This window comes from Barbus barbus, assembly GCF_936440315.1.
Source record: "Barbus barbus genome assembly, chromosome: 6".
NCBI classification, from domain to species: Eukaryota; Metazoa; Chordata; class Actinopteri; order Cypriniformes; family Cyprinidae; genus Barbus; species Barbus barbus.
Genome location: NC_136734.1, coordinates 5,218,490 through 5,232,553, shown reverse-complemented (window position 1 = coordinate 5,232,553; position 14,064 = coordinate 5,218,490). Strand labels below are relative to the sequence as shown.

Below are 14,064 nucleotides of genomic sequence, written 5' to 3'. Positions count from 1 at the left end.
TCAGTTCACACACCTACACAGAGTCTAACATATATGCAACAGGCACACACACTGACACGTAACATGCATTTCTTCTCTCTTCTATACGCTGGAACCATTCACATAAACACACACAAAAAATCTCTCTCTTTTTCTGACCCCCAGGACGTATAAGGTGCGTTTTAACAGTGTCTCTTCATATTCTGATACCCGCAAATCCTCCAGCGACGAGCCTGAATCCAAAGCCAACTTTGAGAGCACTGGACCACTTGCTAATGTCAGGTACTGTACTGCCTGTATTTGGAGAAAATAACATTTTTAAAACATGTCTGGGTTATTCCACCTCAAAATTAAAAGAAGGGAAAAAGAGGGTTTGATAATTTTTTAAAGATATTTATTAAATTATGCCACAATGCAAAGATTTTTGCACATTTAAGCACATTTCCTCCCAGATTCTCATGTCATTATAAATACAATTTTTTATTTATTTGCTATGTAAATTTGTATTGAACTGGCTTTAATTGATAACTGATTTCAATGAAAGACGAACAATAACTAAATAAAATTACATTACAGTAATTCAGACAAAGTGTTTCTTAACGGTCCTAAAACAGACCTAAATTTCATCAAATTAATTCTCGTTATGGATAATATATTTACTTGTTTTCTTATTTTGTCTAGCAATTTTTTCCCTTTGATTTTGTGGTGATTTGAACTTGTTTTTATAATTTTCTCCTGTTATTTTTCTTCCAGTGTCTGTGTGGTCCCTCTGGCTTTCAGTCAAAAATAAAAGATTTTTTGGGTGATTTTGTTATGTTATATAAATTATGCCACAATACAAAAACTTTTTAATGCAAAACAATGAACTTAAAATGGCTTTAACTGATACATGATTTCAGTGACAAACAAACATAATAATTATGGTAATTCAGCACTGTAAAAAAATGTCCATCTATTTTAACTTAAATATTTCATTTCGGTTGCTGCCTTAAATTCTTAAGTATAATAACTTTCAACTTAAATAGTATTAAATTGACTTAAAAAATCGAATTGAATTTCATATAAAAAGCTAACATTTCTCAACTTATTTTGATGAGTTCAAGTAACATAAAAACATAAGTTGCCATGATTTAATAATCATATAGTTTTTTTTACAGTGATGGGAAATGTTTCAATGCACAAATTCTTAATGGTTTAAAAAATCCCTACATTTCTTAAAATTAATTTCTTTATGCAAAATATGTTTACTCATTTTCTATTGTATTTTTTTTTCTTGTGATGACTTGGACTTGTTTTTATGATATTCTCCTATGCCTTTATGTATGTGTGTGTGTTTTTGGTTTCTTCCGGGGTGTCTTTGTGATCCCTCTGGCTTAAATTGGAGTTCATCAACTTCTTGAAAACTAAAAATACAAAGAGCAAAAGAACAGAGAACAACCATCTAAAAGAAGTTTAGTTTGAAAAGAAATTCCATCCTAAAGGAATCAAAAGAAATTTCACACTTTTTGCAAATCAGCTGTGACTTGTGAGCTTTGTATGCATGTGCACATGCTTGCGTAACATCCTCTCTAGCCTTGAATTTCATCCTTGTTTAGTTTTTATAGTTCCAGGATCAAAGCTCACAGCCCCTGGCCTGATGTCCACAACCGTCCCACTCTTATAATACGCTTTGTTTTGTATATACGGTACCTCTATTTGTTTGTGTTCATGTGCTTAAAGTGTTTTCATCACTCTGTTTCTCCCATGCAGATTCTCTGTGTTTGGCCTTGGCTCTCGGGCATACCCACACTTCTGTGCGTTTGCCCACGCAGTGGACACGCTGTTCGAAGAGCTCGGTGGGGAACGAATCCTCCGCATGGGAGAGGGAGATGAACTCTGCGGCCAAGAGGAATCCTTCAGAACATGGGCTAAGAAGGTCTTCAAGGTACTGCCATGAGCGAGCAGTGGGCTACAGTCACTACTTTGCATGTATTGTTTTTAAAATGAACTACACTGCAGGAACTTGGATTTTTTGTAACCTATTAAAATTAATCAAAATTGGCATTATATTAACTATTAAGTTTAGATTTGCAAGAAGTACTTATATTTTGGGTTGTTCTTTACACAAAGTTATATAACTTCAGATGGTTTGTAATATTAGACTACAAGAACATACTGCACAAATAGTAGTAGACTACTGTTACGATACTTCTTTTGGCCTTGATAATCACTGATTTTATATTTGAAAAAAATATTTTTAGTTAAATGTTTTTGTATATAAAATAAAATATGTAAATAATGGCAAAATTTTAATTGCATCAACTATTATATTAAAGAGCCATTTAGTTGGTGTAGTCAGGTTGATTTACTTGTAGTGTATTAATAATATTTTTTACCTAAATAAAACCAGTTTATTTATATTTTATTATTTTTTTTATTATAATTATTTAAATTTTAGGCTTAAAATATTTAGTGCATATTTCTTGTACTGAACTTTTCTATTTTATTATTATTATTAATTAATTTAGACATTTTTAAGGCTAAAAAAACATTTACAGTGTATGTATACTATTTAATGATTTCTTTGTTGTTTTAATTGAAAGATTTGAAACATTTGAATGTCTTTTTTTATTTGGACATTCTTTAAAGCTAAAAAAAACATTTTCATTGTATATTTCTGGTACTGTGCATATACCTTTTATTTATTTTTTTAATGCTTTCATTTTTAATAAAAAACATTTACAGTGTATAGTTATTCTGCTGCATTTATACTTTTTTAATATTATATTTTTATTTATACATTTTTAACCCTAAAAAATATTTACACTGAATATTTCTTATACTTATGATTTAGCATCATAAAATGTTTTTATCCTTTTTATCCCAGGCTGCATGTGATGTTTTCTGTGTTGGCGACGATGTTAATATTGAGAAAGCGAACGATTCCTTGATTAGCAACGATCGTAGCTGGAAGAAAAGCAAGTTCCGGATGACATACACGGCGGAGGCACCGACACTAACGCAAGGTACATTGCTGCTCTAGTACCTTCCATTCATCAAGGAATGACTCATCATTTCAGAAAGCCAATAAGCTTTTATCAAATGATACTTAAAGTCTACCCTCGTGAATGGCCAAGCTTTTTTATCGTCTCAAAATTTATGACGCATGCCAATTGACTCTTGAAGGGACTGCCATTTTAGAGGCTCATTAGCTTGACACGGATTGTCTCAGCGCCGTGTTAGCATTGCCCAGAGGATTGTAAACACTTCCTTATTCAATTAATGAAAGTGTAAACAATGCATTTAGGGCTTCCAAGCCTGATTTCCTATGTCACAGACTTTTTACCATTGCTTCTAAAGTCCTCGAAATGATCTTGAAATGGGCTTCTCGGCTCCATCATGAGCTTTATAGCAAATCAAGTTGTAGGGCCGCTAAATTGCCTTTTGATGTTTTATTTGGTCTAATTTCACACAGCATGTTTTAACTGTTCATTGGTTTCTATATCCACTCTCAGCGCTTTTCAACATCCATAAGAAGAAAGTTTACGGGGCCAAATTTCTGATGAGACAGAACCTACAAAGTGCCAGATCCAAGTATGTTTATTCTGTCTAATTTCTCATTTTCTCAGATATACATTCTCATTAAAGCCTTTGACATTAATTTGGTAAAATACTGTATTGAACCCTGAGAAGTTAAGAAAATCTGTAACAGAAAATGCATTTGCTTGTAGCTAAATTAATGTCAATTACAGAAAGTTCATTTTAATTTATCATTTGTATCTTGAGTTTTTATAATGCTACTTTTATATTTAAGATATAAAAATGGCAGATAAAATGCTTTGCAATCTCACACTTCATGCCAGCCTAGCAATGTGGGCAAAGCTTATCAAAGGGTCAATTTCTCTTGTGTATGAATATATCTTTTATAATCTCTTTAAGAATGGCTGCAACTGTTTCATATTAACATGTTTTCTTACTTCCTGTCTACTAGCCGATCGACTATATTTGTGCGTCTTGATGCCAACAACCACGAGAGCCTGAAATACTTGCCTGGTGACCATTTAGGTGTTTTTCCTGGGAACAACGAAGTTCTAGTTACGACTCTTATCGAGAAACTGGAGGATGCACCACCTGTCAATCAAATTGTGAAAGTGGAGTTCTTGGAAGAAAGAAATACAGCGTTGGGTAACTATGAGGTTTTTTTGATATCATAATAATATGCAAATGTCTGAAGCTAATCCAAAATAATAATATGATATGCAAAAAAGTATTACAAAATAACATTCAAGCTTCATAGAATCACAGAGGCTTAAATGGTTACTCATTTCTGGCAAATGTCAACAAATGAAAAGCAACTTTCCAAAATAACTTGTCTGTCAAATATCTGCTTTGGTATTTTATGGAAAGTGACAGCATCTACATAAAAATAATCTGAAACTGACATACAGAGGAGAAGATGTGATACCTCTAGTATTTCATCCATTCAAATCTGCCAGACCAATCAAACATGATTTTGTGAAAGGCTTTCTGGATACGCCATTGTCTGCCGAACATTGTGTTCATCAGGTATTCTGGTGTTCAAGATGAGCCAAGGATCAGGGTAACCTGGTCCATAGTCCTGGTCATGTCACATTTACTGGAAAGTGAGCTAGCTTTCACTCGTAACACTTACAAAAAATGGCAATGGCAACCAGAGTTTCCACTTGGATGCTATATTATACTACAGTTACCGAGTATATAGTTTTATAAAATGTATATATTATAAATGTTATAAATATTTTATATATTAATTAATTATTTTTTTATTAAACAAGCTTGCACTAATTGGTAACAACTCCGAGTGTAACTAACATCATTCACTAACATCATTGAGCATGTGTTTACAGTATTGTTTATGCTTAACCCGACAATATGTCATATGAATGCATGTAAATGCTTCTTTCTAAATTTATAAAAAAGGGATTTTTCTTTCATTTCACCAGCTTATTTAATGTTTGCATGCAAAAATAAATTCAAATCTCATGTAAAAAAAATAAAAATATTTTGCATCGTTAGGTTTTTTATAATAAGCTGATCCTTGATAGTTATCAGTGCAGTCTGCATGCAGCAACTCATTTGCATACTGAATTCAAATTATTATTCAAACACACCATTTAAAAACCACATGACAACTTAATTGCTTGATTTAATGTTACAGAATGAATGCAGGATTTATCTGCTTTGGCTTCATTATGATTTATGACAAAGATATTTAGATTAAATAGACAATTTTTGGCATCCAGAGCTTCATCCGCAGGGACAGATTTTGATGCTGTCATGCTATTGTTTGATTTCATTACAAATCTGACTGAATCAAAAACATTTTTGATTCTAAATGCTTTCAATCAGGGTTTCATCTCTAGTGCTTGAGGCGCTGTTCCATTTTCCTATTTGAGCCATTTCATTCTGTAATAATGAATCATATAAGGACATTTATCTTGCCTCTGTGAACATAAAACTGTTTCACAGTTGTCTTGCATTGAAACTATTTTTGCTTTTTGTTTTCATACTGTCAGCACTAAAAGGAGTGAACGGAGCAAACGTTTTCAGAAATATCGCTGTGAATACTTATAACAATGTCATAGAATTCTTTGCTGGTGGTTCTGAAGGATTTCCCTTTTAATATTTCTTTATGGTTTTAAAGACACTGCATTTTTGTTTTTTTGTTTTTGCGGAGCTGTACACGTTTGATGGTACTGACAGGAAATGCATAGTCTATCGGTTTTAATGATAGGATCTACTTGTCTTTTAAAAAGGTTAGCTCAAGTGAGATTTCTCACCTTACCTCGTTGAGAAATATGTCAGGATGACTGAAAACTGGTCAGTGACCTTTAGAGAGGTAACATAAGATTGCTGCAACTCTTTCTCCATTTTCTGACAATCTTTACAGATGAAGCCTGAATTATTGTGGAAAAAAGAGGTATTTTAACAAAAGTAGATGCCTTGGGCACATTATCAGTGTACAGTTCACCCGAAATAAAATCTCATTATTTACTCATCCACATGTCGTTCCAAACCATGTGACTTACTTTCTTCCATGGGATCCAAATGGCAAAGAAAATGTGCCTTAACACATTATAAAAAAATCACAATAAAAGCAGTCCAAATGACTTGTACTTGATATTTCAGGTCCTCAGAAGGCATATACCAGTTTTATATGAAAGGAATAAGTAAAATTGAGTGAGATTTGAGAGAAAAAAGGCCAGATTTTCAGATAAATTTCAGAATTTTCGTCACACAAACCTATCATGACTAAATTATAGTGCACATGTCATATTGACATCTTTTATTGTGCTTCTTTTGTCAACTTTGGAGCTTGATATCAATGCATGTCGCCTTAATTTTTTATTGTATGGGAAAGAGGACTTCCACTGAAGAAAGACGTGTTTGAAATGGGAGTGAGTATAAAATGACAGAAAATGTATTTTCTATCCATTAAGCAATCTAGAGTTTTGCCGTACACTCTTAAAAATAAAGGTTCTTTATTGCCATCTAAGGTTCCATGAAGAACCTTCAACAGAAGCACAAAAGGTTCTTTATACTGTTCTTTAGATTATAAAACGTTCTTCACGCTAAGAAAAAAAAAATGCTTTTTTTGAAGAACCATTCATTGAAAGCTTCTTTGGGAAACATAAAACGATGGTTCAAGGTATCACTGCAAAATAAATAAATAAATAAATAAATAAAATAAAATAAGAGTGAACACCATGTAACATACAGTTGAGGTCAAATGTTTACATCCCCCTTTCAGAATCTGCAAAATGTTACATATTTTACCAAAATAAGAAGGATGATACAAAATGCATGCTTTTGTTTATTTAATACTGACCTGAATAAGATATGTCACATAAAAGATGTTTACACATAGTCCACAAGACAAAATAATAGTTGAATTTATAAAAATGACCCCGTTCAAAAGTTTACATCCTCTTGATTCTTAATACTGTGTCGTTACCTAAAAAAAACCAATGCATTAAGAGCCAGGGGGTGAAAACTTTTGAACAGAATGGAGATGTGTAGATTTTTCTTATTTTGCCTAAATATCATATTTTCATTTAGTACTGCCCAGAAGTACATTTTTCCCAGAAGACAAAATAAGTTATATTTACCCTGATCTTCAAATTCAAAATGTTTTCACCCCCTGGCTCTTAATGCATGGTTTTTCCTTCTGGAGCATCAGTGAGCGTTTGAACCTTCTGTAATCGTTGCATATGAGTCCCTCAGTTGTCCTCAGTGTAAAAAGATGGATCTCAAAATCATACAGTCATTGTTGGAAAGGGTTAAAATACACAAAAATGCTGGAAAACCAAAGAATTAGTTTTTTTCTGAAGAACAGCAGCCAGTTGAACTGTTCAGAACAAACAAGGGACTCATGAACAACTATCACGAAACAAAAAAACACAGCTGTGGATCATTCAGGTAACAACACAGTACTAAGAATCAAGGGGATGTAAACTTTTGAACAGGGTCATTTTTATGAATTCAACTATTATTTTCTTTTGTGGGCTATATGTAAACATGTTTTATGTGAAATATCTTATTCAGGTCAGTACTAAATAAACAATAGCATGCATTCTTTATGATTTTTCTTAGTTTGGTAAAATAATTAGCATTTTGCAGATTCTGAAAGGGGGATGTAAACTTTTGACCTCAACTGTATCTGCTGCTAGTCAAAACATGAGTAAATCACTGGTTCAATCAGGATTAAACTGAAAAATCTAGTTCATCTCTGCATTCTTAACAAATCAGAAGCTCTTTGTCTTCTGCAGGTGTGATAAGCAACTGGACAGACGAGAGTCGTATACCGCCCTGTACCATCTATCAGGCTTTCAAATACTTCCTGGACATAACCACCCCACCAAGTCCCGTGCTACTGCAACAGTTTGCTCCTCTAGCGACTAATGAGAAACAGAGAAAGAGACTAGAGGTGCTCAGCAAGGTAAGACAATGCTGAATAACTGCACACACACTCATGCATTTCCCTAATTATCATGTAAGACATTTATTTGCATCAATACAAGCTGTGCTAAAGCTCAGTAATGATCTAAGACCCACTTCTTCTATATATGACAAAAGGCGTCACGTCGCCACATGCGTTCCTGCCTTTTCCGCCTCAAATCGGCAGTAATTTTCTCAGTTTGATAATTTATTAGCTCTGAAAATCAACCCCCTCCTCCCTACTTCCTTTTCCCCTCCTCCCCTGCCTGTTTTGCGCTCTCACACGAGCTTTTCAGTGTCAACACCAAGACATGGAAATATTTCTCTTTCATTGCCTCCCACTGAAACACTCAGTGCAATTTTTCGTAATGTTGCTAAAAATGGCTGCATAGTTAGTGAGTCATCCTTTCTGGTTCAAATGATTCTGATGAAGGAATGGCGTGAACTAGAGAAGAAAGACAGAGGGACATTGACACATTCTTTGCAGACTTTCTTTCAGCTGAATTCACATCAGTGAGGATGGCAACTTCCCGCAGTTTCTCTCTGCTTGTTTAAAATGATCACTTTGTATATTTTAAGCATTTGTTTGCATTACTCTACCATTAAAGGTTTGGGTTTGGTAAGTTTGGAATTTTTTTAAAAGAAGTCTCTTATGCTCACCAAGGCTGCTTTTATTTACTCAGTAAAAACAGTCAAATATTATTAGGATTTAAAGGCACTTTTTCTATTTGAATATATTTTAAATTTAAATTTATTTCTGTGATGACCAAGCTGAATTTTCAGCAGTCATTGCTCCAGTCTTCAGAAACTGCTTTATTATGCTGATTTGTTCTAGACAGATTGCTTTTGTTATTATTATCATAACTGAAAACAGTTAATATTTTTGTGATATATTTTTAAGGAAGTCTTTGCTGTCACTTTTGATCAATTTAGTGTCCTTGCTGAATAAAACTACTCATTTCTAAAATTCATTTTCATCAGCTTTTCAGATTTGCAACCATAAAGGTCCTTGCCATTGAGTTTTCTGTATACCATTTAGTTATAATCACAATGTTCAGATTTTTCTCCAAATAAAATTCATAAATTCAGAGATGCATTGTCAAAAACAAAAAGGTAGTAACGGTAGTGTTTTGCGTTTCTTGAAGATCAGAAAAAAAGTATAAACTGCAGTTTTTTTACACTTTTTTGTTGCTTGACAGCTCTAGTAAATCTCTACTTTGTTGTATGTGAGAGAACATCTGGACTTTTATGTTCGAAAAATGGTGGTGCATATTGTTGAGTCAAAATTTTCTTTTTAAGTAGAGATCTGAAAAGACCTTTCTGGCTCCTTTTTACGTTCACATGACTAACACATTTACGCAAATTATAGTGTTGACGGGTTTTTGTACTCCTTTCTACTGTCAGTTCACAGCATAAGGTGCTTGCTGAATGTTTTGAGCGATTGCCATTCATCCAGAGCTCATGTGCCAAACCAGTCCTACTGGGAACGTCATGATGTTATATGCTTCATTCTGTGTCTCCTCAGGGTTTGCAGGAGTATGAGGAGTGGAAGTGGTACAATAACCCTACCATAGTGGAGGTGTTGGAAGAGTTCCCATCCCTCCAGATCCCCTCCACCCTTCTCTTGACACAGCTGCCCCTCCTACAGCCACGATACTACTCCATCAGCTCCTCTCCAGACCTCCATCCAGGAGAGATACACCTCACTGTGGCGGTGGTGTCCTATCGACCCAGAGGTAAAGAAAACAGCAGATTGCTAAGACATTGCTCTTTCATAGCTCTTAATTGAACTCTTAATTATGTTGCATTTGAATATGAGCTTTATATCAGCACATTAAAAATATTTTTTTACAGAAAGGCTGTAAAGATGCTAAAGTAAAAACCTGTTAATTGGTAATTGTAAAGATCATTGCACATTTCGTCCAAAATTTTCACGTTAAAAAATAAATACGACATTTATTCACATTATTCCGAAACTTTCGTCCGTCATAAACAAATTCAGATCAGGTTCTATTTTATGCGTTTTCGCATCCGTAGCATGCATTTTGATAGGAAAGGATGAGGAATGCGGAAAAACGGAAAAACGCACATGCAAATTTTATACTCAGTGTGCAATGACCTTCAGTTACCTTACACCTTATATTGTGAAAAACTGTATATCGATAAATGTATGTATCACATTATTTGTAATTTTACTGTAAAATACTGTCACATTTATGTTTCTTTGCAAATTAAAACTATGAATTACTACAGTATATAGTTTACATTATATATATATATATATATATATATATATATATATATATATGTGTGTGTGTGTGTGTGTATGAATATATATATATATATATATTAGTGCTGTCAAATGATTAATCGCAATTAATCGCATCCAAAATAAAAGTTTTCATTCGCATAATGTTCTGTGTATATTTATTATGTATATATAAATACACACACATATAGTATAAATTTTGAAAATATTTACGTGAATTTACTGTTTATATAATTTACTGTATATTATATATTCATATAATTTATATTATAAATAGATTTAATAAATAAAAGTAAAATTTTTATCTGAAATACACATACATGTGTGTGTATTTATATATGCATAAATATACACAGTACACATACATATGTCATGTATCGTGATTAATCATTTCACAGCATATATATGTATATCAGTTCTAACAGAATTGTTGGTAATAAACTTCATAAAAAAATGATACAGAATTTTTTTTTAATTGAAGACATCTCATGCTTCAACAACGACAACAACAAAAACTGATATTAAAATTAATAATATACACTGCCATTCAATAGTTTGGGGTGATAGTTTTTTTTTTGGTTCATACTTTTTCATCAAAGGCATATTAAATTTACACTTCAAAAGGACAAAGACATTTATTACAAAAGACTTCAGATGTTCTTTCAAATAAATGCTGTCATTTTGAACTTTCTAAGAAGAACCTAAGAATCTCATCAAAGAATCCTGAACAAAATGCATCACATTTTCCACAGACATATTAATCATCACATCTGCTTTCAACAGCAAATAAAAATCTTAGAATGATTTCTCACATGAAGGATCATGTGACGCTGAAGACTGGAGTAATTATGCTGAAAAATTAGCTAAATAATATGTTTAAAAATATATTCTAATAGATAACACTTACCGCTTTTACTGAATTTGAATCAAATAAATGTAGCCTTGGTGAGCATAAAAGACTTACCAACCACAAACTTGTGAATAATAGTATTTTTGCTTTATTTTACTTGATCAATATGCAGAGGTTGACTGATGTAGTAAGTGATGTAAGAAGTCTTTAATTCAGAAAACCTCTCTTTGATGAAATGACTGGTAATGGTCACTGGAGACATGTCTGAGATGTTGCTTTTACCATCATATGCATCTCTGCCTATCACTTCAACACCAGATGTTCAAAGCAGGTGTAAACAGGACCTGATGCTGTTTGATCCCGTAGTGTTAAAAACATTTCCAGTGCTTCGCTATCACTCATCTCAAACCGTGAGAGTCACGTTAAACAGCCTCTCACTTTCAACAGTTACAATGACACACGGCCTGAAAACTCAAATTTCCCCAACAGCGGTATGGTGTGAATAATTGGGTGCTTAATAAGAGACTATGCACTTAATTAGCAATTTGACTGAAGTGCCTAATGAATTGTGAATAATCTGTATTGTCGAAAGAGAAACTGGGCTGGTTGGTATTAGTCTGATTCTGACTGTTCATCTAATAGCTGCTCATTTATTTTAAAGATAGGGACTACATGAAAATTAAATGATCAAATTAATTCTAGATCTGCTCATTTGCTGTTAAGCCTTTCTAGTTAACATGCGCGAAAGAGAAACTGATCTAATCTCTCCTCCACATTTTAAATGCATTGTAAACATGTAATTATGTGCATAATGGTGTAATTGGTGGCTAAAATATAGCAATTTCATTCCATTTGAAGCAAGTGATGTCAGCCCTGCGCAGTGCTAAATTGCTAGGCATTAGATCGGTGTCAGAGAGTGTCGGGTTAAAGGATTATGTGTTTTTTTCTGGCTAGATGGAGAAGGTCCTGTGCACCATGGAGTGTGTTCCTCCTGGCTCAATAGCTTGGAAGAAGGCGATACGGTGCCGTGCTTTGTCAGAGGGTAAAACATTTATATATTTCTCAAATATGTCCACTGATGGTAGTTTTCTTGTGGATTTGATGAAATCAAAGGATGTATCTGTTTCAGGGCTCCGACGTTCCGCATGCCAAAAGACAGCCAGGTTCCGTGTATTCTGATTGGTCCAGGCACTGGAATTGCTCCATTCAGAAGTTTCTGGCAACAGAGACTGTATGATATTGAAAACAAGGGTATGGTTTTGGTTGCTTTTGAATTATTGTGAATGATTGAATTTCTTGTTATTGCTTGAATTTACAAATTCATATTTAAATGGTGCATTTAAATGTCCATGTCTGAGAAAGGTTTATAATTGTTTGATTCATTTATCTAATCCAGTAACATTCCAGCAAAGTTTGTTAGAAAAAAAAAAACATATAATTATAATATATAATAAATCTAATATATAATTAACATAATTACATGTACACTTTCACTAATATACTTATATATAATATAATATCATCTTAATTTTGGCATGTTTTATTTAATCAGGAATCAAGGCATGCCCCATGATATTGGTTTTCGGATGTCGGCAGTCACAGATTGATCACATTTACAAGGAAGAGACCATCCAGGCCAAGAACAAGGAAGTGTTTAAAGAGCTTTACACCGCATACTCCAGAGAGCCTGGGAGACCAAAGGTTAGAATATGATGCCTTGGCAAATATTAGTGTGGATATTTCAAATCCATTTATAATCCAGCATTTGCGAGGGTTTAGCTAGCTGCTCAAGTGAATCATAGAGATTAATAGGAAAATGAATCTTTGTGAAGAAAGTCTTTGATTTTCACTTTTTTTTGTTTAAATTTAGCGAGCAAGGCAAAGCATTTCTGACTGATCAAATAACAGTGGAACCATGCCATGTGGCTCATAGACATCTATTTAGTCCCTTACCTCACAGTTTTGGCATTTTTTTTCAACTCATCCTCTCAGAAATACATCCAGGATGTACTTCGCGAGCAACTGTCTGAAATGGTGTACAAATATCTGCGAGAAGAAGGAGGGCATATCTACGTCTGTGGAGATGTCACCATGGCCGGAGACGTACTGAAAACAGTCCAGCAGATCTTTAAACTGCATGGAAACATGTCTCTGGAAGATGCTGGCTTCTATATCAGCAAACTAAGGGTTAGATCCCACTTTTTTACAAACTTCATACTGTAGTTAGTGGTGCTATTCAGCCACTTTTTAAAAACTGAACCTTTGTTTAGTTTATTTTATGTATTTTTTTTCTACATATATATTTTGAAAAATTAATTCAATTTTATTTTTACATTTATATTTATAATTTAATGACTAATTGATCATTTATTAGCAAAAACCAAGTTTTAGATCCCACTTTTCCCTATATACACTAAGACCTTTCATGTGTAAAGGTAAATCAAGTACAAGGTCATGTAAGAACTTCTATTTACTTCATTTATTTTTTTCCCATATATATATATATACTACATTGCCAAAAGTGTCCTGAAAAGGCTTCTGTCCAAACTGTTGCTATAAAATTAGAAGCTCACAATTCCCTAGAATATCATTATATGCTTAAACATTAAGATTTGTACTCATAGAAATTACTAAAGTAGTCAAACATGTTCATTAGAAGGGGGTACCAATACTTTTGGCAATATAGTGTGTGTATATATACAGTATATAGTATATAAAACATTTTTGAAGGAAGGAAGTTTTATTTTCATTTTATTTCAAACTTTATACTGTATTTAGTGGCTCCTTTAGGTCATTTATTTAAAACTGATCCTTTGTGTGCAAAAGAAGGTCACCTGAGAAGTTCCAGTTACTTTTTCAAACTGTTTTCTCCTCTTTCTCATTGAAGGATGAGAATCGATATCACGAGGACATCTTTGGTGTAACCCTGCGCACTTACGAGGTCACCAACCGTCTAAGGTCGGAGTCTATTGCATACATCGAAGAGAGCAAGAAAGACACGGATGAGTAA

At 33.4% G+C, this 14,064-nt stretch overlaps 1 protein-coding gene across 3 annotated transcripts in view; it reads left to right on the top strand.

The window, feature by feature from the left end:
* Positions 1–14,064, top strand: part of LOC306871120 (nitric oxide synthase 1-like) — a gene marked incomplete at both ends in the record, with an annotated part of 52,996 nt that extends 38,932 nt beyond the window's left edge. For all 3 annotated transcript variants that reach the window (XM_079418829.1, XM_079418828.1, XM_079418827.1), the window contains 12 exons: positions 145–261; positions 1,729–1,903; positions 2,846–2,984; positions 3,474–3,552; positions 3,950–4,143; positions 7,767–7,936; positions 9,461–9,671; positions 12,009–12,096; positions 12,184–12,305; positions 12,607–12,755; positions 13,047–13,241; positions 13,942–14,064. In XM_079418829.1, the coding sequence (XP_079274955.1) occupies positions 145–261; positions 1,729–1,903; positions 2,846–2,984; positions 3,474–3,552; positions 3,950–4,143; positions 7,767–7,936; positions 9,461–9,671; positions 12,009–12,096; positions 12,184–12,305; positions 12,607–12,755; positions 13,047–13,241; positions 13,942–14,064 (1,762 nt within the window). The remainder of the gene's footprint in view (positions 1–144; positions 262–1,728; positions 1,904–2,845; positions 2,985–3,473; positions 3,553–3,949; positions 4,144–7,766; positions 7,937–9,460; positions 9,672–12,008; positions 12,097–12,183; positions 12,306–12,606; positions 12,756–13,046; positions 13,242–13,941) is intronic.